Source organism: Aethina tumida, chromosome 5, assembly GCF_024364675.1.
Source record: "Aethina tumida isolate Nest 87 chromosome 5, icAetTumi1.1, whole genome shotgun sequence".
Lineage (NCBI taxonomy): Eukaryota > Metazoa > Arthropoda > Insecta > Coleoptera > Nitidulidae > Aethina > Aethina tumida.
This window is the reverse complement of record NC_065439.1, coordinates 26,212,145-26,239,801: the sequence shown is the minus strand read 5'-3', so window position 1 is coordinate 26,239,801 and position 27,657 is coordinate 26,212,145. Positions and strand designations below refer to the sequence as shown.

Sequence of the window (27,657 nt, the reverse complement as noted above, 5' to 3'; positions counted from 1 at the left end):
CATAAAATTATATTTACATTATACGTGATCATAAAAATGGAATTAGTTGAAATTATAAATCACAAAATGTTTCTCAATTATAAATTATAAGATAATATTATAATTATGTTAATATTATTAATATTAAAACGAAATAAATAAACTTAAAAATTAATTAATTTTAATATTTAACAATTGTTTCTATTATTAATATTACATTTAATTAAAAAAAAATAAAGTAATGATATAATTTGAAAACAATAAAATTATATTTTTATTTGAATGTTACTGTAAAAATGGAATTAATTGAAATTATGTCTTAAATTGTCTATATATAATTTTAAATTATAATATATGTTAATATTATTAATTTGAAAACAAAATAAATTAATAAAAATTATCAAGTTAAAATTTAATTTTTAACAATTGTTTCAATTAAAATTACAATTTATTTGCTTAAATAAATTTTTTAATGTTTAATATACGTTAATGGAAATAATATTATGAATATAAAATTAAAAAAGAAATTTATTATGATATATTAATTTAAAAATAATAAAATTCTAGTTTAATTTATATGTGATCATAAAAATGGACTTAATTGAAATAAAGTTATTTAAAATTCATAAAATAGAATAATTTATATTTTTATTAATTTTTATTTCCGTTAACGTTACTGCAAATTTAATTTATTTAAACCTATTTGAAACTCTAAATTAAATTTAATGGAAGATTGACTATAATTTTATAAAATATTTTATTATCAAAAAAGTGTAGTATGATATGTTTTAATTAGAAATAGAAGACGCGTTTGTGAAATTTAAATATTAGATTTTAATTTTTTCCCTTTCATTTTTGGAAATATCAGAACGTCGAATTTGCCCATCACTCATGACATTATGTAACCGGATCCCGATTCAAAACAATCAGGTTCCCACACAAAATAATTGACTGATTGACAGCGACAGGAACAACTAAATATAAGTCGGTAACCGATGCCCGGCCATTTTATGGACAATAACACGGAAAACGCGCATGTGCCCGACATCTGTTCGAAAAAAAACTTAAAGACTGGTTGGTTACCCGAGGTTTTGATGTCGGGTTAAAAATAGAGGCTTTGATTTCTTACAAACAACATTTTACTGCTTGTCGAACGGCCATGTGCTCACGCTTTCAGCTTATAAATACTGACTGATTACTGTTAAAAGGTTTTTGTGTTTGTGTTTTGTAAGCGAACAGTTCCGCCTTAAGGCGCACAACAGTACGAAACGGTGGAACGATAGTACTTGTACCCGATTGTGTTTCCGTTAACCAGTCCGATAACCTTGGCTCCGTGATAAATGCGGGTAGCTGGGGTGGCAACGAATCGAGTTTTAACTTAAATAAATTAATACGAATGGCCCCCGAACGGGTGGATAGTTTCGAAAGAATGGATAATTGAAAATTATGAAGGATATTAATAACCGACGCAACGTTGGCATTAGATAAATGGAAGACGTAAGCGAAAATGGACTCGGAGCACGGAAGATTTTAAACTTAGATTTATTTTCAATTAAAAATAATACACAACGTAATCGATAACCGAGGTAGAAACCAAACAGAACCCGGAGCACAAACCGACCCGGCATTAATATCGTAATCTGCTTAAATATAGCTGACGAAAAGGAACGTACAAATCGACGGCATAAATATAAACTGCGGCAGGCAAATAAGCGGGCCTGCGAATCTTCGATAAGATATAACAAACATCGAAGGTATATATACACCTTTCGGATCCGGGACCGGAGGAAAGTTTTATGGCGGACTAGGGGGAACCTTTGCAAACCGTCCGGAAATTATTATATTTCATTGGGTGGCTCTATTAGCTTGCCAACAAACTTTAGGGCCCGCAAAGGCACATCTTGTTCGCCGGCTAAATTCATTGTCGGGAGTTCTCTTAACAAGTATTTCTTAAATTGAACTCCTGTACGGTTGTTGTTAAATCAAAATATCTTTCAAGGTTATTAAAACTTGACGTTTATACAAAAAGCTTTGAAAAATTTTAAAAACTATTGAATTTAAGTATTTTTCAGGGCTACTAAAATTTTAAAGTTACAGAAAAAGCTTTAAAAAACCAGAAACTAAGTTCTCTTAGAAAGAATATCTTAAATTGAACTTCTCATACAATTGTTATCAAATTAAAATATTTTTCAGGGCTACTAAAATTTTAAGGTTACAGAAAAAGATTTAAAAAAATTCAATTTATAATCGGGAATTCTCATAGAAAAGATTTCTTAAATTGAAAAATGGTTATTAAATTTAGGACACAAAAATTTTAAAATTATAGAAAAAGTTTTAAAAAATTAGAAACTTCAATTTATTAACGGGAGTTCTCTTAGAAAGGATTTGTTAAACTGAACTTCACGTACATTTTTTATTAAATTGAAGTATTTTTCAGGGCAACTAAAGTTTTAAAGTTATAGAAAAAGCTTTAAAAAACTAAAAATCCTTAGAAAGGATTTCATAAATGGAACTTCTCATACAATTGTTATTAAATTGAAGTATTTTTCAAGGCTACAAAAATTTTAAAATTATAGAAAAAGCTTTAAAAAATTAGAAATTTTAATTTATTAACGGGAGTTCTCTTAGAAAGGATTTCTTAAATTGGACTTCTCTTATAATTTTTGTTAAATTAAAGTATTTTTCATTTATTTATTGTATTTATTGTACATTTATACAAAATGTATTAAAAACTAGAAACTTTAATTTATTATCGGGAGTTCTCTTAGAAAGGATTTCTTAAATTGGACTTCTCATACAATTGTTATTAAATTAAAGTATTTTGCAAGACTACAAAAATTTTAAAATTATAGAAAAAGCTTTAAAAAAGCTTTAAGTTATTATCAGAAGTTCTCCTAGAAAAGATTTCTTAAATTGAACTTTTCATACAATTGTTATTAAATTAAAGAATTTTTCAAGGCTACTAAAATTTTAAAGTTGTAGAAAAAGCTTTAAAAAACTAGAAACTTTAATTTATTATCGGGAGTTCTCATAGAAAGAATTTCTTAAATTGAACTTCCTTTACAATTTTTTTTTAAATTAAAGTATTTTTCATTTATTTATTATATTTATTGTAAATTTATACAAAATACATTAAAAACTAGAAACTTTAATTTACTATCGGGAGTTTTCCTCGAAAGGATTTCTTAAATAGGACTTCTCATACAATTGTTATTAAATTAAAGTATTTTGCAAGACTACAAAAATTTTAAAATTATAGAAAACTACAATCTTTAAGTTATTATCAGAAGTTCTCCTAGATAAGATTTCATAAATTGAACTTTTCATACAATTGTTATTAAATTAAAGTATTTTTCAAGGCTACTAAAATTTTAAACTTCCCTTACAATTTTTTGTTACAGTATTTTTCATTTATTTATTGTATTTATTGTAAACTTATACAAAATACATTAAAAACTAGAAACTTTAGTTTATTATCGGGAGTTCTCTTATTTCTTAAATTGAACTCCTATATAATTATTATTAAATTAAAATATTTTTCATAATTATTAAAATATTGATATTATACATAAAACTTTAAAAACTGGAAATTTTAATTCATTCTCGAGAGTTCCCCAACTCCCCATACAATTGTTATTAAATTAAAATTTGAAATTTATGCAAAATACTTTAAAAAACTGGAAACTTCAATTCATTAACAAGAGTTCTCTTAGGAAGAATTTCTAAAATTAAAATCAATATTTAGCCCCCATAAAATATTTTATTTATTTAAATATTAAACTTATAGAAAATAGAAATAGAAATTAGAAATACTCAAATCTTTATTTGTTGGAGACTATTAAATTATTAAATTTATACAAAAAACTAAATATTTTATACATTAATGATTAAGCATGTATTGATTTCTTCTTCTCTTTCTTCCAGGTGAGTTTGGCAAAAAAGACCACCCCCGCCGCCGCCTCCCAGGGCCGTAAGCAAACCGAAAATTCAGGACGCGCTCGTCCAATAAAATATCAATTCCCGGCGTCCCGCCGGATTTAAAATCCGTGTGTTTCGCAACCCCGGGCCCGCAATTAAATTGGACGCCTCCGGAGCGGGTCAATGGAATTTACGCTCGGGACACGGTAATTTACGGGATTGCTCCTTTAAGTTATTCCGATTCCTGTGTTCCTTTTTCGAGAGAGAAGCGGAAAAAAAAACTAAAACAGGCGAACGGATTCGACCCCCTCGCAATTGCATTTCGCCACGGCCGTCGGTGGCCGTGAGTACAAAGTTTTTTGTTTGCGAAGTTTAATGTGTCGGGTTTGCGAAATTCGGTTTCGTCCCAGTTTCATGCGCTTTGTGGTCTAATTCGTCGAATATTCGAAAAGTGGATTAATTAATTAAAATTTCTGCGAATGCGTTTTTCGAATGGGTTTTTCAAAACGACCGGAACGAACGTGCAGTTTGGAAGTTTCATTCAATCTGGCGAACGTGAATGGTGCTGGTGTACAAATGGTGAGGCATAAAAGTCGCGATTTATCCAGGAAACAGCTTCTATGCAAAGTCTGCGATTCTCGAGGGGCATTAACAATTTGAATATGATACTATACGACTTTTGTAGGACTTTTCAGAGGTGCAGTGCACACCAGAGGGAGCATATGTGATTGGTCCTAACAAAGAGAATATATCTTTTATCTGATGTATTCCTATCCGATACATCAGTTTGGCAATAAATTATGATTTGAATTTTCAATGTTTCTCAGAATTCAAAGCTTAAAGCCTCTACAATTTTAAAATAAGCTGTGATTACATATAACTGACAATTGTTTTGTAACATGATGACTCCATCTCAAGGATTGTAAATCTCTAAAATTTCTCAGAACTTCTCATCGTTTATATTTATTTAGTAATATATGATTTGTATTCAGGGAATGAATACTTATGAAGAAAGTTTTATTTTAATGCTGTCTATATAACCACCTTTAATCATTTGTATAGTAACGATTGGTCAAAAACACAACTCTTCTTAAGATAAGCTGTGATCACATAAAACTCACTATTGTTACGTCTTTTAACATGAAGATTCAGATGATGGGATTGTCGATTTCTATAAAGCTTCTCAGAAGTAGGATGAATTCTCATCATTCACATTTATTTCATAGTTTGTGTCTTGTGTTTAGAGAAGTGTAAAGGAGATTGAAAACAGTTTTAATTTAATTTTAAAATTGGTCTCTATAACCATCTGAAATTAAATGATTGGTCAAAAGCACAACTCTACTTAAAATAAGCTGTGGTCACATAGAACTCACTATTGTTACGACCTTTAACATGAAGATTCAGATGATGGGATTGTCGATTTCTATAAAGCTTCTCAGAAGTAGGATAACTTCTCATCATTCACATTTATTTGATAGTTTGTGTCTTGTGTTTAGAGAAGAGTAAAGGAGATTGAAAACAGTTTTAATTTAATGTTAATATTGGTCTCTATAAACATCTGAAATTAAATGATTGGTCAAAAGCACAACTCTACTTAAAATAAGCTGTGGTCACATAGAACTCACTATTGTTACGTCCTTTAACATGACGATTCAGATGATGGGATTGTCGATTTCTATAAAGCTTCTCAGAAGTAGGATAACTTCTCATCATTCACATTTATTTGATAGTTTGTGTCTTGTGTTTAGAGAAGAGTAAAGGAGATTGAAAACAGTTTTAATTTAATGTTAAAATTGGTCTCTATAAACATCTGAAATTAAATGATTGGTCAAAAGCACAACTCTACTTAAAATAAGCTGTGGTCACATAGAACTCACTATTGTTACGTCTTTTAACATGAAGATTCAGATGATGGGATTGTCGATTTCTATAAAGCTTCTCAGAAGTAGGATGAATTCTCATCATTCACATTTATTTCATAGTTTGTGTCTTGTGTTTAGAGAAGTGTAAAGGGGATTGAAAACAGTTTTAATTTAATATTGAAATTGGTCTCTATAACCATCTGAAATTAAATGATTGGTCAAAAGCACAACTCTACTTAAAATAGGCTGTGGTCACATAGAACTCACTATTGTTACGACCTTTAACATGAAGATTCAGATGATGGGATTGTCGATTTCTATAAAGCTTCTCAGAAGTAGGATGAATTCTCATCATTCACATTTATTTCATAGTTTGTGTCTTTTGTTTAGAGAAGTATAAAGGAGATTGAAAACAGTTTTAATTTAATGTTAAAATTGGTCTCTATAACCATCTGAAATTAAATGATTGGTCAAAAGCACAACTCTACTTAAAATAAGCTGTGGTCACATACAACTCACTATTGTTACGTCCTTTAACATGACGATTCAGATGATGGGATTGTCGATTTCTATAAAGCTTCTCAGAAGTAGGGTAACTTCTCATCATTCACATTTATTTGATAGTTTGTATCTTGCGTTTAGAGAAGTGTAAAGGAGATTGAAAACAGTTTTAATTTAATGTTAAAATTGGTCTCTATAACCATCTGAAATTAAATGATTGGTCAAAAACACAACTCTACTTAAAATAAGCTGAGGTCACATAGAACTCACTATTGTTACGTCCTTTAACATGAAGATTCAGATGATGGGATTGTCGATTTCTATAAAGCTTCTCAGAAGTAGGATGACTTCTCTTCGTTCACATTTATTTGATAGTTTGTGTCTTGTGTTTAGAGATATGTAAAGAAAATTGAAAACAGGTTTAATTTAATGTTAAAATTGGTCTCTATAACCATCTGAAATTAAATGATTGGTCAAAAACACAACTCTACTTAAAATAAGCTGAGGTCACATAGAACTCACTATTGTTACGTCCCTTAACACGAAGATTCAGATGATGGGATTGTCGATTTTTATAAAGCTTCTCAGAAGTAGGATAAATTCTCATCATTCACATTTATTTGATAGTTTGTGTCTTGTGTTTAGAGAAGCGTAAAGGAGATTGAAAACAGTTTTAATTTAATGTTAAAATTGGTCTCTGTAACCATCTGAAATTAAATGATTGGTCAAAAGCACAACTCTACTTAAAATAAACTGTGGTCACATAAAACTCATTATTGTTAAGTCCGTTAACATAAAGATTTTGATGATGGGATTGTCGATTTCTATAAAGCTTCTCAGAAGTAGGATGACTTCTCTTCGTTCACGTTTATTTGATAGTTTGTGTCTTGTGTTTAGAGAAGAGTAAAGGAGATTGAAAACAGTTTTAATTTAATGTTAAAATTGGTCTATAACCATCTGAAATTAAATGATTGGTCAAAAGCACAACTCTACTTAAAATAAGCTGTGGTCACATAAAACTCATTATTGTTAAGTCCTTTAACATGAAGATTCTGATGATGGGATAGTCGATTTCTATAAAGCTTCTCAGAAGTAGGATAACTTCTCTTCGTTCACATTTATTTCATAGTTTGTGATTTGTGTTTTGAGAAGAGTATGCGAGATTGAGTGCTCATGAAAACAAATTTAATTTAATATTAAAATTGATCAGTATAACCCTTCTTAAATCAGTTAAAATTGTTCAAAGGCACGACTCTACTTAAAATAATATGTGATCAATTAACAGTCATATTGTTGCAAGTTCATTATTCTGAAGGTTGAAGTAAAGGGACTGTCAATCTCTATAAAACTTCTGAGAAGTGGGACAAATGTAAATGAGGGCACGAAGCTGAACCGACGACGAGCCAGCAACATCACGATTCATCCTTCAAACAACTTTTTTTAATTTAAATAAGCATGTTGTTTCCCCGTGTTTCATACAGTTCACTACAAAAACTTCCCCGTTATTTTCATACACTGTTTAATCACATGTGGCAAACGTAAACGTGAAACATTCCGTATAATCCTGCGTTCAAGTACTGCAAAAGTGGAAGAAACTTTCCTCGCATCAAAGCAGTGCATTACGACTAGTTTTTTGCGGCCCCCGAAATTTAACAAAGGAATGGCATTTACTCAGTTTGAATGGCAAACTTTTTGGAATTTAACGCCCCATTCTTTCATAAATATATTCAAATGGCATCCGGGGCTCGTCTTCGGTAAGTCAATTTTACTTATGTCGTACATTAGCGTATGAAAGCCCGCCATTTGTCAGGTGGCTGGGAATATTATTCAAAACACACCGGAGGACCGCGAAAAGGTTTCGAACGTTCCGGGGCCGGAAAGTTCGTGCAAACATCCGGGAAACCCCGCGCCCAGAAAAAATATCATTTACATTAAAAACAATCTAAAAACACGGCAACTTTGCCGACTGCCAAAACTAAAAGTGTTCGCGGCGAAGTTTGTCGGGAACATTTTAAATTCCTCGCCGAATAAAAACGGCGAAGTCGGATAAATAAATCACGAAAGTTTCCATTTAAATATGTATGCGCTCTTACATGTATACAAATAAGACTTTACTTTTATTATTTTATCTGAAAAAATCCATTAAAACTGACGTACCTCGAATAATGGCCAACATTATTTACATTGTATTCCGTAATTCATGATTTTAACGACGATTCCGTAAAAAATTGCCACGCCAAAGAGCGATCTGTTTTATGAAAGATAAAAACGAATTAGGGCCAAAACACAAATTGATTTTTCAACTATTTATGACCTCATTAAATTGCCCATCAATTCGCCAATATTTCGTCACGTATTTTAATATTTCGCATCCGAAAAAGGGAGCTAAAAAAGAGAAACTTACTTGACGGATCAATTTCCTTTTCGAATAAATTCATTCGGGAAGCCTTAACTCTTGTCTTTATCGCTTTTTTCATGTTTCTGCATTTATTAATAATTGAAACGCCTGCAGACATTTAAATCAGCAAAAGGAAATCGAAAAAGTCCACCTCGAATGGAATATAGTCTAACGGCCATGTTAAATAGTCGTTAAAGTCTTGAAATTGTAAATAATTAGTACAATTAAGTAAATGCTAACAAGCGCATTCTGTAAAACAAATTAATTAATTGTTGTGTGCTCAAATTTACTGACATAAATATTTATCAGCTTGTAAATTATGCTTTACAAGCAGTTCTAAACTTCGCATGTGATACATATTCACAAATCAACCACAAACTTGCGTTAATTATGAAATAATATCAATATTTATAAGCCAATTATGGAACAATTTAAGGGTCGTTTGATGTGAATACTTATCTTTAAATCATACTTTTTATTAAAGAAAATACGCGTATATCACCACACAAAGGTTTAAATATTTTGTTAACAAATTTGATAGATAATAATGGAAAACTAACTTAATTTTGTTTAAATTTGACTTGTCATATTAATTATCAGTTTCTGACATTTCATAGTTAAAAGTTTCAAATTGGACTATATCCAATTAATCGGTCGAAATGGTGAAACGGAAATTTGATTTCACTGTGAGTATTCACATTAATTTTTATTTTTGTGACTGTGCATTCAGAATTTAGTATAAACAATAAATTACGTAATTGTGTATTTCGATTACAATTACATTTAAAAACTATTCATTGCTATTTTGCTCAATAAACCTAAAATTGCTCTTATTAAAATTTAAATTACAGTTTAATTCTAAATAATTATCAATTATTGATTTTGCATAAATTTTTAATTTTATTTTAAACGATGTTTAGTTTGTGTGTTTATTTATTATCTGAGACATTTAATAAATTAGTGACCAACTGAAGATATTGCTGGAGTTTTTCTTAATAAAACTGCGTCCCCTTGAACTTTTTCGATTAGCCCCGAAAGTTTTAATTATAACGGCTTTGATCCCCACGAGCACATCACCTACATTCGCAGCAAGAACCCGCACAAAAGGGGTCGTAAAATTAAAAAGGAACATCTCTTCGGCCTTGTGAAAACCTTCCTTCCTCCCAAAACATTGTTTTTTATAATACGTACGGCGAACACCGAACGGCGGTTCAATTGAAAATCTATTAGTCGACGGTGGGCGGATTTTCGCCGTCGAATTGGGGGGTGATGGAAAAAACGATGACAACGGGCCCCGAGAAAAATCGGTCTAGGAGCGAACGTGACAGCCGTGAATTATTCACCGTGAGAGTCGGACGAACGGGGAGAACGAGAAACCGTAAGGCGAAACGGGAGGACCGAATCCCCCCATTAGCGGGGTCGTGTTGCGTTACTTAAGAGCGTCGGGCCGCCGGCTGTCGGAACGAAAAACCTCCATTTCCGCCGCGTTAATTTCAACCGACTAACTACTTTTTTTTGCGTTCGGAACGGGGGGACACAAATCAAATCATCGATTGATACTTCTCATATCGACGGTTTTCTTTTCGCACGCACCTCCAATTGACTGGCAATGCTTTAAGGGGTTTTATTGGATTTGGGATTTTTTGTACACGAGTCAGTGTCAGTGTCAATGTTGTTAGTTTTTTTTGTGGACGTTTCTCTTTGTGCGAAACGGCTACTTAGTTACTTCCTGCATTTTCCAGGCTACTTATTATGTTTAACAATGTCCATTTAACAAGTTACTAAATAACAGGTTGTAGATATATGCAAATTAGCTAGAACTCTTTCTATTACTACACTGCTTTTAAGAGGTTTATTTTTTTATGTTTTATAAACGTCCGTGTAACTTTTTTATTTATTTCAATGAACTGAAGCACAAAACGTGGACAATAAAAGGGTTATTTATCATTGTTTTTCTATCTTTCAAAAGAGCAATGAATATTTCAATTATAAACTGATTCTCTTTCATAAAAAAGTACATAAATAGAGCTGGAGTCAAAAGAAAAAAAAGAAACTCTGAAATCTGTTCTGGACTCTACTATTTCATTCAAGGACAATTTAATTTTTAAATGAGAGTATTTCACTTAGAAACTTCTTCTTTTTCATAAAAAATACCTAAATCAATTTTTCTGAGCTGAGATCAAAAGATAAACAATAAGAAGCTTATGTATATCATAAAGATGATTTCCTACCACTGTTCTGAAATTTATTATATCATTTTTTATAAAAACAATATGTGGGACAATTTATTTCTATGTTTCAAACAAAAATGAGTATTTCAAACAAAAACTTATTCTCTTTCATAAAATTTTCTGAGTTGGGGTCAAACTATAGACATAAGAAACTTACGTCATAAAGATATTTTCTGTCCTGGTCTAAAATCTACTACATCATTTTTTGTAGTAAAATATTAGGAACAATTTATAATAATTTGAAAATGGAGCTTTTTTTTTATAAAATTTAGTATAACTAAATTGAACGTGAGTATTCCACTTTGGAATTTATTCTCTTTCATAAAAAATACCTAAATCAATTTTTCTGAGCTGAGGTCAAAAGATAAACAATAAAAAGCTCATGTATGCCATAAAGATGTTTTCTGTACTACATTTCAGAAATCTATTATATATGAAAAATATGAAGGACAATTTAATTGGTGTTTTTATGGTAAATTTAATAACTTAAATTAGAAACTTATTCTCTTTCATAAAAAATACTTGAATAAATTTTTCTGAACTGAAGATAGTGAATTAAAATCTCTTGTATGTCATGAATATAGTTTCGATACTCCCGTTCTATTATCTACTATATCCCTTTTTATAGTAAAATATGAGGGACAATTTAATTTAAGTTTTTTAAGGTAAATTAATTATTACTGTTTTTCTATCTCTCTAAATGAGGGTACCTTTTTTATAAAATTTAGTATCACTATATTTGAGAAGTGAGAATTGCAATTAGCGACGTATTCTCTTTCACAAAAAATACCAAATACCTAAATTAATTTTTCTAAGCTGGGGTTAAAAGATAAAAGAATAAAAAACTCATGTATGTCACAAAGATATTTATTTTCTCTATACCAGTTCTGAAATCGATAACATTATTTTTTAACATACAGTAAAATATGAGTTTTATTGGAGTTTTTATGGTAACTTTATTAACCTTAATCTTTTAAATGAGAAATGAGTATTTCAATTAGAACATTATTTTCTGTCATAAAAATATTTAAAGATAATTTTCTGAGCTGAGGTCAAAAGATAAATAATAAGGTGTTTTATTCTCTTTCATAAAAAATACTTGAATAAATAGTTCTGAGCTGAGGTTAAATAATAAAGAAATAATAGAAATATAGTAAAATATGGGGGACAATTTTTCAAAACGAGGATACATTTTTTTGTAAAATTATGTATGTATTATTTTGAGAAGTTAGAATTTTAATTAGGAACTTATTCTCTTTCACAAAAAATATCTAAATTAATTTTTCTGAGCTGACGTTAAAAGATAGTGAATAAAAATCTCTTATATGTCATGAATATATTTTTGATACTCCTGTTCTATTATCTACTATATCATTTTTATAGTAAAATATGAGGGACAATTTAATTAAATTTTTTAAGGTAAATTAATTGTTACTGTTTTTCTATCTTTCTAAAGGAAGATACCTTTTTTATAAAATTTAGTATGACCATATTGTGAAGTAAGAATTGCAATTAGCGACGTATTCTCTTTCATAAAAATACCAAATACCTAAATTAGGATGAGAGAATAAAAAACTTATATATGTCATAAAGATATTTTTGTACTACTGTTCTGAAACCTTCCATATCATTTTTATAATAAAAATGACAGACAATTTAATTTAAGTTTTTTTATGGTAAATTAATTATTATTGCTTTTCTGTCTTTTAAAATGATACCTTTTTTGTAAAACTTAATATGACCATCTTTAGATGTAAGAATTTTAATTAGGTATTTATTCTCTTTCATGAAATATACCAAAATCAATTTTTCTGAGCTGAAGTGAACACATAAATGAGCTGAGAAACAATAAAAAAGAGGTTTATCAAGATGGAATTTTCGTTGCTTTGTCACATCTTTTAAAATGGATACATTTTTTTTAAATAATAAAATTCTTTATTAGGAAACATTTTAGTGAATATTTCTGTATCATCATCCATGGAGTTGTTTATTGTCAATGTTCTCAGTTATTATTAATATTCTACGTAAAATAAGCCATAGTATATGGTATATAAACACTTAAATTAGTCTCAAAGGTCGTTTAAACCTGCAAAGATATATCATATCGCAACCAATAAGATTAAAACAAACACCACACTCATTATCAAAGACCCGGGACAAAAGAAGGCCGCCGCCTGCAAATATTTGAAATTTTAATAATTAATAGCCCTCGCCGGGAAAACAACTAAAGGTGTTGACATAATTGGATGTTATAAATCGGCCAAACTAATTAGTGGGAGGGGCGCGCACGGGCGACAAGCATTTAAGCCGTAAAAACGGAATGGTTAATGATTAACCTTTGGCGCGATTGCTTCCTAATTGTCCGGGAATTAGGGGGTGCGTTAATGGATGAAGGGAAGCGGAAGAACAAAGGATAAGATTTAAGGTTTTATTATATTTTGCCCAAAGATCGCAACTTATCCTCCCTTTGAAGTTGTGTACTTTTTGACACTTTCCTTTTCAAAGGTTTAAAATATGGAAAATTGGTGTGTTTGAATTATAAATTATAAATAATCAGTGTGCGGCGTAATTAAACTTGGACCGACTGAAATTGCCACCGAAGTTCGTAAAGAAACATTTTGTCATTTCCCATTAAATATTCACATGTCACATTTTTAGTGTCACTACAAAAAAACAAAAAAATAAAGAAATCAATTTAACATGTTTCCTGAACGGCGGCAACTAAAACTATATAGTCCGTACGTGTCGGGAATAGCTTAGATTAGCGACAGTCATCATGATTCATGTTCCTCGGGGATGTTTCAGTCGCATTTTTCACGGGCCGCCTCCATCTCCCGCATACATCATAACCGCGCTCGGCACACCTCCGGATTATTTCCGAACACGGAACGACCCGCCGTCATCCATCCTTCATTCTCCGCCATAATCTCTACCGAGATCTGGCACGGGGATGTTTTCAAATCTGTTTTGGTGTATTTTTTTTTACATGGGTTTAATAAAAATGCATGCCTTTTTATTTGTGATATTTTATTCGTTAAGCTCTTTAACATTTATCAACAATAATATTCGGGATGGAAACATTTTACTGAAATGTTTTAATTAGTTTTTTATAGATTTATAACTTTGGAGTATACAACAATTGAAAACGATGTTTTGCACTGCAGGAATTGACAATTTCAGTTGAAAAAATCTGCTGTTCTGATCAATTTGTAATTTTTTTTTCTTATATAGTTTTGTCAAATGAAAAACTGTGAATTTTTTAATGTTTCCTTCTTAATTCGTTCATTTACATTCTTAATTGAATAGAAGGGAAATAAAGAAAGAAATTAATAAATTACTTTTCTTGTCAATTTATAAATTTTTTAATCCACTAAAATTTTCTATTTTTATCTGTAGAAAAACTACAGAATAACAATTTTTTTTTTAAAGTAAGAATTTATCATTTCATCTCAGAATTTCTTCTACACTTGTCCAGAATAAACAACTGTGAATTTTGTATGCTCCTTTCTTAATGTGTTCATTTACTTTCTAAATAGAACATAAGAAGGAAAATAGGAAAAAAAATAAAAGAATTTAGTTAATTTTCTAGTCAATTTATTAATTTTTTCATTGAATACATCATTCCATTTCTATCTGTAGAAACTGCAGAATAACAAATATTTTTTCTTATGTAGAAATTGATCATTTCAGCTCAGAATTTCTTTTATACTTTTGTCGAATGAATAACTGTGAATTTCGTATGTTACTGTCTTAATTTGTTCATTTACTTTCTAAATAGAATATATGAAGGAAAATAGAGAAAAAATAAAATAAATTAATTAATTTCCTAGTCAATTTATAAAATTCTTCATCGAATACAACATTCTATTTGTATCTGTGAAGAAATTGCAGAATTACGAATATTTTTTCTGATGTTGAAATTGATCATTTCAGCCCAGAATTCCATCTATACTTTTGTCGAATGAACTGCTGTGAATTTTTTATATTTCTTTCTTAATTTGTTCATTTGTTTTCTAAATAGAATATAACAAGGAAAATAGAGAAAAAATAAAATAAATTAATTAATTTTCTAGCCAATTTATAAATTTCTTCATTGAATACAACATCCTCTTTGTATCTGTGAGAAAACTGTAGAATTACGAATATTTTTTCTTATGTTGAAATTGATAATTTCAGCTCAGAATTCCATCTATACTTTTGTCGAATGAACAACTGTGAATTTTTTATATTTCTTTCTTAATTTGTTCATTTGTTTTCTAAATAGAATATAACAAGGAAAATAGAGAAAAAATAAAATAAATTAATTAATTTTCTAGCCAATTTATAAATTTCTTCATTGAATACAACATTCTATTTGTATCTGTGAAGAAACTGCAGAATTACGAATATTTTTTCTGATGTTGAAATTGATCATTTCAGCTCAGAATTCCATCTATGTCGAATGAACAACTGTGAATTTTTTATATATTTTTCTTAATTTGTTCATTTGCTTTCTAAATAAAATATTGATCATTTCAACTTAGAATTCCATCTATACTTTTGTCGAATGAATGAATGAATTTACTTTCTAAATAGAATATAAATTGGAAAAAATAAAATATATAAACTAATTTTCTATTCAATTTATAAATTTCTACGTTGAATATAATCTTCTATATTTTTTTTTGTAGAAATTTACAATGGTTAATTGAAATCTCCCCTACTGTTGTCAAATGAACAACTGAATATTGAGCATTTGCTTATATTATTCATTAATCTGTTCATAAAATGAAAGTAAGAAAATTAGAGAAGAAAAAGTTAAATTGAAATGTTTTTTAACAACTAATCAAAATGAAACATTTCCAATTAGAATTTCATAAACACATTTTATTACATCAACTTTAAACTAACATTCGAACAAAATCTTTCAACTAACTTATTAACCAGCTTAAGCTTGGAGGTTATTTAAAACAGTCCCATCTCTAAACACTCTTAATAAATTGCCTACAATTTGTTCCAAGATCGACAGACAAAAATAGTGCAGACCCTATTGTATTCAACGTTTTTCCCAATTCCGCTCAAAACGTGACCCGGGTAAAGAAAAGGAGAACAAGAATAATAATAAAAAAAAAACACGACGATCGTCCCGAACGCAGATGTTGCCGGAGTGACGGCGTGATTTTAAGGGGGCCGGCCCCCCGAGTCCGGACAATGGACTCGGAAAGAGAGCCGAGACGCACGCTCTCAGCCCGAGCAACATTATTATTATTATGTAACAACAATAAACGTTCCAGGCTAGGCGTAACGTGCGGCCCGAGGTAAACGAACTTATAAACTTCGCTTGGCACGGTGTTAATAGCACCGGAGTCCGGCGAAACATTGCAGATTGATCGGAATGCGACCCGGCAATATTTCAATGCGCCATGTAAATATAGATTCGCCACGTGAAGTGTTGGATAAACACACTCGTCGGTCGGTCAACACGTAATCGAGCGGCCGGTGCGGTTTCCAGCACGGTCACGGCGAAGACGGCGTGGACGACGGGGTTGGGTTTTCGGTTTTATCGCTGTGCCAACATTAATCTTTGCCGCGATAAATATGCGTAAGCAGCATAAATATTTATTGAAAACTTTTACGGGATTATATTGAAAATGGGGGCGTCGTAATATCGTCGCGTTTGGTTATACGATGCACTAAAACTATTATTGCCCATATCGGGGTCTGAGTGCCACTCGAGCTGTTGAGTGTATTTACGGGTATAGTGGCTTAAACTTTGCACGAACGGCGACGATAAACCTGTAAGGGATAAGCGGGGTGCGCAACCAAACACCATGGACGAGGTAAAATTGTGATAAGTTGTCGGGTGACGCAAATTAACAATTAATTGTTTTTTATCGGCGCAGCCACTCAACTAAATGTGTACGTGTATGTTTTAAACGGTTTGAAAATTTGCGGGATTAAAATTATGACGCTGCGACTCTGAAGTACTAACAAACAATAAGGACCTGAAATGTTTTAAAACATGAAGTTTCTGTATTGTGTGGAACAATACTCGTTTTATTAATTCTCCTCCCTTTCATCTTTTCTTTCTTTATAATTAGATTGTGTATTTTATTACAATATCATGCTGATCTCTTTTACAAATTATTATTGAGCACAGAATGTTCCTGTTTATGATATTATTTTTTTTATGTAAGCACATAATTATTATTTTTCCCATACTTTGTATATTTTTGTATCCAGTCACAATCAAGTATGAATTCAATTCAAATATTTCGTTCTAGAAAATCATATTTAAAATGTGAAACGTCGTACAAAGATAATTCTGTTGTTCATCATTTTTGTATCCAGTCAGATTGACTCGAATTCATTCATTAAAAAATCATTTTTAAAATGTCAAAGTAATGGTGGTGGGAAATTTATCCTGACTCTCTGTCATATTTATCATAAAATATATACAATAATATATTATAATTTTATACGGGGTGGTCCATAAGTAACAAATATATTAATTTTCGGTATTAATTAACTATTTTAATATTTGAAATTGCACATTTTGAGCAAACTTGCATTCCTTGTCCCTCAAACCCTTTGTATTAACAACCACCCTTTTAAAATTGTTCAGTGGTATCTGAATTAATTTTCTATGCAGCTGAATTATTTTTTTATTTAGTGATAAAAAGAGATAAAATAGAATGATTTACAGGAATTTGCTAATGATGTGGCAAGGGGATGTTTTGGTATTTCAGGTATTAATAAAAAACACTCTTTTATACTTATAAAATCTTATTTATTGAAAAATTTACTTGTCTAGTCAGTTCTTCCGAATTTATTTGTATCATAGAAAAACTACAAAATAACAAATAATTTTTCTCCTGTAGGAATTGAAAATATCTACACAGAATTTCTTACACTCTTGTTAAATGAGCAGCTATGAATTTCTTTCTTATTTTACTTTGTTAAAAGAAATAGGAGAAGGAAAATAACGAGAAAAATAAAATGAAAAAAATTGTTTTTCTAATCTATTTATTTATTTTTTCCTAACATTTTATTGTCATCTGTAAAAACACTGCATAAAAATTAATTTATTTGTTAGGGAAATTGACAAATTAATTGATTAACTGTTAAGTTAGTTTAAAAAGATAAATAACGGATGATTTGCAGGAGGGTTTGAATTTATTAATGATGAGGCAAGGGGATGTTTTCAAATCTGTTTTTGTACTTCAGGGATTAATAAAATGTACCCTTTTATGTTTATAATATTCTTATTCAATAATCTCTTAATATTATTAACATATTGGATTTATTTATACCATAGAAAAATTGCACAATTACAAATAATATTTCAGTTAGGGAAATGAATAATTTCTATTAAGAATTCAAATTCATAATTTTTCTGTTGTTGGAATTGATAATTTCTACACAGAATTTTTTACACTGTTGTCAAATGAGCAACGAATTTCTTTCTTATTTTACTTTTTTAAAAGAAATAGGAGAAGGTAAATAATTTTTACTATTATTATTTGTTTTAGAAATTGATAATTTTAACTGATTAACATTTAATTTAAAGAGATAAATAAAGGATGAATTATAGGAGAGTTTAAATTTGCTAATGATGTGTCAAAGGGATGTTTTTAAATCTGTTTTTGTATTTCAGGGATTAATAAAGTATACTCTGTTATATTTATAATATCCATTTCAATAATTTATTTAATATTTATCAACTACAAAAAAGGATTTATTTGTACCATAGAAAGACTGTACAATTATAAATAATATTTCAGTTAGATAAATGAATAATTTCGACTAACAATTTCAATTTATAAATTATTTCATTGAATACAACAATTTATTCTATCCTAACTAATAATTTTTCTGTTATAGAAATTGACAATTTCAACTTATAATTTTTAGTACTGTTGTCAAATGAACAACTGTGAATTTCGAATATTCCTTTGTCAATTTACTTTGTTAAAAGAAATGGAAGGAAAATAAAGAAAATAAAATAAAATTAATAAATTGTTTTCTAATTTATTTATAAAATCCTAAGTGTGAGTTCTATAAAAAAAAAACTATAAAATAAATAATTTTTCTGTTGTAGAAATTGATAATTTTAACTGATTAAATTTTACTTTAGCTTAAAAAGGTAAATAAGGGATGATTTACAAGATAGTTTGTATATGAGAATGGTAATAATATAAAGGGATTAATATGGAATTAAATTAATTAATTATTTATTTTATTTATTTTTAACTTTGAGAAGTAGTAAAAACCGTATAAACTAAAGTAATTTGGGTAACAATAAATCAAAAACTGTTTGTTTTATTATAAAAATTCATTTGTTTTAGTAATAAGTAATTTGTAAGTTTGATATACATTAATATGGTGATATAATACAATTTTCTATATTTCTAGTAATTAAATTTCTTTGGAATATTTTATTATTTTAAAACACAATAAAATATTCCAAAGACTAATAATTATCATTAGTAATATATCGATTTAATTGGTTTAATAACCTAAATTAATTTTATATTGATACATAAATATGAACTGGAAAATAATAATTAATTTTTACCATTATTGTGGGCGTTATTAATATGTAATTAATTAATAATATTTAACTGCAATAAATTTACTTATTTTTACTAAGTGTTCATGTACCACATATACAAATATTGGTTGCTTATTCAACATTCATTAACGGTTAAATATTATATTTTCTTTCCTTCTTGAATTATGAAAGAAGTATGCACTTTGCGACGCGATCCCACACATACATTTCGAATACATTTCAACAGCAAAGTGCTATCAGGTAATATAATTTTGTACACACATCCATCTGCTACCGGAAAAGCATAATCGTATTCCGGGCCAAATCCATATTTATACCTTTTCCCCTTTTGTAGAGGATAAGAATCCATTTCGTAACTCGGGGATTATTATGAATATGTGCACGGGAAAAGTTGTCTTGGTGTATTGAATGCGATATTTATCATGATATATTTTAAAACGTAAATTGAGTTATATATATTTGGAACACATGTAATGCTATACACCTGTAATGTGTTAACAATAAGCATTAAGTAAAATTGGGGTTGTGGCTTCAACCTTTAGCGACCGTGTAAATAAAGTAAAAAGGGTACGGTTCCTATAAAACACATATCAGTTACCCTTTTTGTACATTTTCATTTTTAGACAACGTGTAATATTGTTTAAGCCCAGACGGAATCAGAGTTGAAGTATTTGTGCAGTCTGGAAGCGTGCCTCTCATAAATCCGATCAGGACAAACAATTTCATCGAACTTCCGTATGTCCCTGACTTTTTTTGCCATTTTTCATTATCGGAGAAGTACCGTTTTTTTTGTTTTTTGTGCACGTTTCGAATGGCGCACATATTTGTCACATATGTCCCGCGTGTTTTGAAGGGTTTTGATCATTTTTCCGCCGTGGGATCAATTAGCAAAAAAAAAGGCAGCCACGACCAGTCGCTAAAAATTTGTCAATATTGTTTTAAAATCGCCCCGGCCTTTTTGTACGTTTATTCGTGCGGACGTTTAAATTTTTTAAAATTTAGATGGGAAACGGACGGAATTTATATTTTGCTTTTTGTTTCGTTTCAGAGAGGAAGTGACGAATTATTATCACAGTCAAACGTATCAGTTATGGCTCCATCAGCGCCCCATGCTGACAACAACAACCAGGAAAATGCCAAAAAGGTAAGGTTCTTAAAATATCCTTAACAAATACGAATTATTTAATTAATTAATCTGGAACAATGTTTTTCTTCATGCTCATATGTTTAAAACAGTTTAATTAATTCTTAACTCAATATTATATTTAGTGGGAGGAATTATCGATCTGGTCTTGAAGTAATTACAACACTGAAACACTTACCCTAAATTATTTATCAAAATATGTACTTATCATATATTTTTAATTAGTGTTTCAAGGATTAATTTGAAATTATTTTTCCTGGTGATAATGTGTAGGAATTGAAAACAAGAGTTAGGAAGAAGGAAAATGGGAAAACTATAGTTTCAATATTGTAAAATATATTTGTGTCCAATTCTGTTTTAAAGCCCCAAAATGTGGGCTTCAAATATCTAAGATATTAGCTCAAAACGTTAGAGGAAATTATTTATTAAAATGTAGTCTTAACAGGGATTTTTAATTGGTGTTTTAAGGATTAAGTTGAAATTGTTAGCCTGGTGATAATGTTTAGGAATTGGATATTAGAGTTAATAAAGGATAATGACAAATCTATAGTTTTTATATTGTAAAATATACTTCTGTTCAACTCTGTTAGAGACCTTAAATGTGGACTTCAAATATCTAGGACATTAGCTCAAAAAGTTAGAGGAAATTATTTATTAAAATATAGACTTATCAAAGATTTTTAATTGGTGATTTATGAATTAATTTGAAATGGTTTGTCTGGTGACAATCTATAGGAATTGATACTACAGTTAGGAAGAAGGAAAATGGCAAAACTACAGTTTTAATATTGCAAAATACATTTGTGTTTAATTCTGTTTTAAAGCCCTTAAATGTGAACTTCAATTATCTAGGACATTAGCTGAAAAAGTTGGAGGAAATTATTTATTAAAATGTAAGCTTAACAGAAATTTTTAATTGGTGTTTTAAGGATTAATTTGAAATTGTTAGACTGATGATAATGTTTAGGAATTGGATACTAGAGTTAGAAAAAGGATAATGACAAAACTATAGTTTTTATATTATAAAATATACTTCTGTCCAAGTCGGTTAGAGACCTTAAATGTGGACTTCAAATATCTAGAACATTAGCTCAAAAAGGTAGAGGAAATTATTTATTAAAATGTAGACTTAACAAAGATTTTTAATTGGTGATTTTAAGAATTAATTTGAAATGGTTTGTCTGGTGACAATGTATAGGAACTGGATACTACAGATAGGAAGAAGGAAAATGGCAAAACTACAGTTTTAGTATTGTAAAATATATTTGTGTCCAATTCTGTTTTAAAGCCCCAAAATGTGGGTTTCAATTATTTAGGATATTAGCTCAAAATGTTAGAGGAAATTATTTATTAAAACAGAGATTTTTAATTGGTGTTTTAAGGCTTAATTTGAAATTGTTTGCCTGATGATAATGAACAAAAATTGGTTACTAGAGTTAGAATAAAGGATCAGCACAAAACTGTAGTTAGTTTTAAAGTATAATTCCCAAAACAATAGCATTAAAAAATGCTTTTATGTTATCGCACTAAAGCCACGGACTGAATGTCGAAACAAATCCTTTGACCGATGTTACAATACGAAATGGATTCCCGAAGCACTCCGACATATTCCGTCGTGTCCCAATAAAATGGCCGTTAACATTCCGGGAACGCGTCATTAACGTTGCTCCTCAAACGAATATTAACTGTTTGGTTAATGCAAATGGACATTTTGATATGAATTATCCTTTTGTCCGGACATATTGGAAATGGTATCAATGCCATTTCCCCCGGGGTTGGACAATGCTTTAAAGTTAAATTTAATGTTGTTGACATGACATGTAGTGTGTACCAATTCCGCCAATAACCAACGTCCATTAGTCTGTATGCTGTGGTTTAATCACTGTGTTGCTGTTGGATTAATTAATGATTACTTCTTGCATCGCGTTGCATTTGTCTTAGGTACGAATAATTACTCTTCGCGAACTTTGTACTATATTAAAGTTACTTGGCTTTCCACTTTTAACCAAAATAGATCTGCCAAATTGGGTACTTTCAACAAGTGCGATTATGAATTCGGTCACACACCTCCCAGTTATTATAATAATAATAATATTCTGCTCAAAAGCAGGAAACATGTCGTGACTTGGGTGTCGATTCCAATGCGGATATTTCCATTTTGTTCCAATGAACTGTAATTAAAGTAGCTACACTGTTTTTCACCATGGTTGTTATTAATTCGGTGATAACCATCGGATGATTTCTAATTATAGCCCCATGTAATATATATGTATAGATGAACTGGTAGATTAAAATGCTGTGAGAAAGGTTCAACGTTAAAAATTACACCTGTGTCAGATAAATTAAATATTGTCCCCCATTGTATGGTGGCGTGGTGCACAGAGAAGTGGTGAATTCTCCTCGGGCGATCACAAAAAATGGGAACAAAGACAAAAAGTGTTTGTTGCATTTTAAGTTGTAAAGAATTAAGCCCCCCCATTAAGACGGAACAATCTGGAACGCCGCAGTGCTTAAAATACGGCCATTTACATCGTCTTTTGTCTACGGTACACCCGGAATCCTTTCGCTTTTTGCACCCCGAAATATTATTAATAATTACAAGAGGAAGGAGGCCGGGGTTTTGGGGGGGAGGTGCACTTAAATTGTTCCGTACCATTCAGATGTCGTCGGTTGAAAGTGTTTTAAAATATTTACGCGCCCCGTTTTGGCAGCATAAAAACACACGGTTTACCTGGGACGGGACGCCCCGCACAATGGCGCCAGTTTTCAATACAAAAACGTTCTAATGCGTCTCCATTATGGACGTCCATTACGCCTTATAGAAACAAATGACGACTTTTGGCAACTGCCATAAATAAAATGCGGACTGATATTAATTACGGGCACATAAAGAGGAATGTAATAATGTCTGGGATTTTTAGCGATGGGGGCGGCAACACACCAAACTTCGGACCGGCCGTTGTCTATTGTGCGTTATTGTGTCGTGGATTTTATCGCCGGCGCTCCTACATTGCGTTCGTGCCTCGAAGGACGTCGCACAATTTTTATTGTCGTCCTTGATGAGAAATTTCGGTGGCCGGCCGCCGTTATGATTGCGTCATTTCGTCCTGGCGGCGGCGATTTTAAATTTATCGTTGCCATCGAAACTAGTGTTATAGTTAACGGTTCCTTTTATTGGAGAATCAACATAAGTTTAAGAAGACAATGACATGAAGGATTAAAGACAATTGTTTCAAATAAAAGTTGTTGTTAGATTAAAATTTTTATACAAAATTTATTATTTATTTTTCTTTATTTTAATTTTAAACTTAAGAAATATACTAAATTTATTTATTTATAAATTTTATAGGTTTTGCAAGTAGAATATTTTATAATTATAAATGAAAATATCTTAAAATTAAATTTCCTAAGTCTGAAGATTCTTTTGTCCATAATTTTCCCTTTTTTTAATTTTAAACTTAGTCAACAAATTAAATTTATTTAGACAAAACATATTTCAAATATTTCTTATGTTTTGCAAGTAAAATATTTTATAATTATAAATGAAAATATGTTAAAATTAAATTTCCTAAATCTAAAGATTTTATTGGCCATAATTTTCCCTTTTTTTTAATTTTAAACTTAGTCAACATACTAAATTTATTTAAACAAAAGATATTTTAAATATTTCTTAGGTTTTGCAAGTAAAATATTTTATAATTATAAATGAAAATATGTTAAAATTAAATTTCCTAAGTCTGAAGATTCTTTTGGCCATAATTTTCCCTTTTTTTAATTTTAAACTTAATCAACAAATTAAATTTATTTAGACAAAACATATTCCCAATATTTCTTATGTTTTTCAAATAAAATATTTTATAATTATAAATGAAAATGTGTTAAAAATAAATTTCCCAAATCTAAAGATTTTATTGGCCATAATTTTCCCATTTTTTAATTTTAAATTTTGTCAACATACTAAATTTATTTAAACAAAAGATATTTCAAATATTTCTTAAGTTTTCCAAGTAAATTATTTTATAATTATAAATGAAAATATGTTAAAATTAAATTTCCTAAGTCTGAAGATTCTTTTGGTCATAATTTTCCCTTTTTATAATTTTAAACTTAGTCAACAAATTAAATTTATTTAGACAAAACATATTTCAAATATTTCTTATGTTTTGCAAGTAAAATATTTTATAATTATAAATGAAAATATGTTAAAATTAAATTTCCTAAGTCTAAAGATTCTTTTGGCCATAATTTTCCCTTTTTTTAATTTTAAACTTAGTCAACAAATTAAATTTATTTAAACAAAAGATATTTCAAATATTTCTTAGATTTTGCAAGTAGAATATTTTACAATTATAAATAAAAATATGTTAAAATTCAATTTCCTAAATCTGAAGGAAGATTCTTTTGGCCATAATTTTCCCATTTTTTTAATTTTAAACTTAGTCAACAAATTAAATTTATTTAGATAAAACATATTTCAAATATTTCTTAGGTTTTGCAAGTAAAATATTTTATAATTATAAATGAAAATATGTTAAAATTAAATTTCCTAAGTTTGAAGATTATTTTGGCCATAATTTTTTCTTTTTTCAATTTTAAACTTAGTCAACAAATTAAATTTATTTAGACAAAACATATTTCAAATATTTCTTAGGTTTTGCAAGTAAAATATTTTATAATTATAAATGAAAATATGTTAAAATTAAATTTCCTAAATCTAAAGATTTTGTTGGCCATAATTTTCCCTTTTTTTTAATTTTAAACTTAGTCAACATACTAAATTTATTTAGCCAAAGTATATTTCAAATATTTCATAGGTTTTGGAAGTAAAATATTTTATAATTATATATATATATATATATATATATATATATATATATATATATATACAGTATGAAAAATGCTCTTCGTGTCTGGATGTTGTAAGAGATGGATGCACGACAAAGAGAGTAAAGTTTTGCCCGGTAGTAAGAATCCCTACTCTCAGAGACAATGCGCCGGCGCACAATGTAAATTAATCTTTGCGAATGCATTTAGTAACTCCCCGTATGCGTAGGGATGTAGTTCGAGTTCTTCGGATGCTCCATTTAAATTCCGTAACTTTGTATAATTTTCAATCTGTAAAATGAAATATTTTTTGAGGGTATATCAAAAACAAAAATAAGTATTCTAAAAATAAACTACTTTTTTCAAAATAAAAATGTATCCCAAAAATTAAATTAAATAAATAAATGCATAAGTAAAAAAAACTAAAAATAATTAAATAATGTGTTCAAAGACACCGACTCGTCTGCGGAGACGAACCGCATGCTAAACGCAGCAAAACCAAATGATCCCCTCCAGTCAGTTCGGCCCGCCCACATAATTGCATGTATATCTTTCCTTTTTGTTTACAAAGAGGTATTGATGTTCCGTCTCAATATGTGAGTAGACACGTTCATCATTTTTGATACGGTATATATATATATGTTAAAAATAAATTTCGTAAATTTTTTGGCCATAATTTTCCTTTCTTTTATTTTAAACTTAGTCAACATATTAAATTTTAATATTTATATTTTATAATTATATTTATAAATGAAAATTTGTTAAATATACAGATTGTATATACAATTATTTAGTTTCTCGTGCATTATCTCAATTATTCTCGACTTTAGTAACAAAATATTCTACATCCCGAAATTCTTGTGCATCAATAGGTGTTTTTTCGGCGAACGTCTTGCGTTCCCACAAACAAAAGCTGCTAAAGGCAAATTGACGACGGTGAACGCAGGCACAATGGCGTTTAGAGAGAGCATCTCGACCGCGAAAGCTGATTAGATAAGTTGATTCCCGAAGGCTGAAACGCCCGAAAATTGAATTCCTGTAACAAGATTCGGACGAGAACGTCCACGAAACATTCCGCCGACCGGGCCCTACACTCGCCGCATCCACATCGAAATTAGCACATTACTTTCCCCATTACCGTTCGATTTTCAGTTTTTGATCCGCGACTCTTTAGAAATCGCTCCTTATCCGGACGTACTGAAAATTAATCTGGCATTGATAAAACGTCGAATTGAAAAACGCAACAGGGAGATATGAAAGGGGGATGCGGGAGAGAAGGCAGGCCGTGGAAATGGGGTCGGGACGCATTGTCGACGAATAAAGGGGTAATATTCCCTAAGTATATTTTTTAATCAGGACCGTCCGCCGCGAATTTGATACAAAAGTCCGCCTTCGACATAATTTGATGCCGCACTGAAAAATGCCAGCCCGACAAGAAAGAGAATGGGCGCACACAATGGATTTAATATTTGCGGGCGGCCCGAGAATACACGTTTCCATTTTTAAATAATAATGGGATCTTCTTCATGTTTTATTAAATCTCCGCGGATCCGGAAGCGATGATTCACCGTCTACAGGTGCAACATTTCCTCTGGATCCTCCATTTGTCTGATTAAATTTTTATTGGGGCAATTTTTTCGTTGCAGGTGAAGCTGGACGGCAACGTGGGCAAACCGTCCCGGGTGATCCACATCCGCAACATCCCGAGCGACGTCTCGGAGGCGGAGATCATCCACCTGGGGCTGCCGTTCGGCCGCGTCACCAACGTGCTGGTGCTCAAGGGCAAGAACCAGGCGTTCCTCGAGATGGGCGACGAGGCGTCGGCCACGTCCATGGTGAACTACTTCAGCACCTGCATGGCGCAGCTGCGTGGCAGGGCGGTCTACGTCCAGTACAGCAACCACAAGGAACTGAAGACGGACCAGACACATTCGAATGCGGTAAGTCGGGTTTTCGCCTTAAAAGATGGGGAGTTTCAAAAGTAATCTTTAATCTGGGTTAATAATATTCGAGGTCTTGGCGAAAGCGTTTGATTAAGGTGATGACTGGAATTTGTTTTTAATTAATTAACTCCGGACTCAGCGTCAACGTGGAGATTTTTGTTCGTTTTGTCTGTACGTCTCCATTTATCTGGTGAAAACAAAAAGACGAGACACTTCCAAGGCACATAATTCAGGTAAAATCGCAACCGAACTCTGCAGGCAAATAATTCATTTTATTAAGAACGCCGGATAAAATCGCCAAGA

The 27,657-nt window shown here is 30.3% G+C and overlaps 1 protein-coding gene across 13 annotated transcripts in view; it reads left to right on the top strand.

The window, feature by feature from the left end:
* LOC109602114 (polypyrimidine tract-binding protein 2) overlaps positions 1 to 27,657 on the top strand; it is a 319,967-nt gene that overhangs the window by 265,850 nt on the left and 26,460 nt on the right. For 7 of the 13 annotated variants that reach the window (XM_049967103.1, XM_049967102.1, XM_049967100.1 and 4 more), the window contains 2 exons: positions 20,489 to 20,587; positions 27,058 to 27,351. In XM_049967103.1, coding sequence (XP_049823060.1) covers positions 20,489 to 20,587; positions 27,058 to 27,351 — 393 coding nt within the window. The remainder of the gene's footprint in view (positions 1 to 20,488; positions 20,588 to 27,057; positions 27,352 to 27,657) is intronic. The other 6 variants (XM_049967106.1, XM_049967104.1, XM_049967096.1 and 3 more) reach the window with 1 other exon arrangement.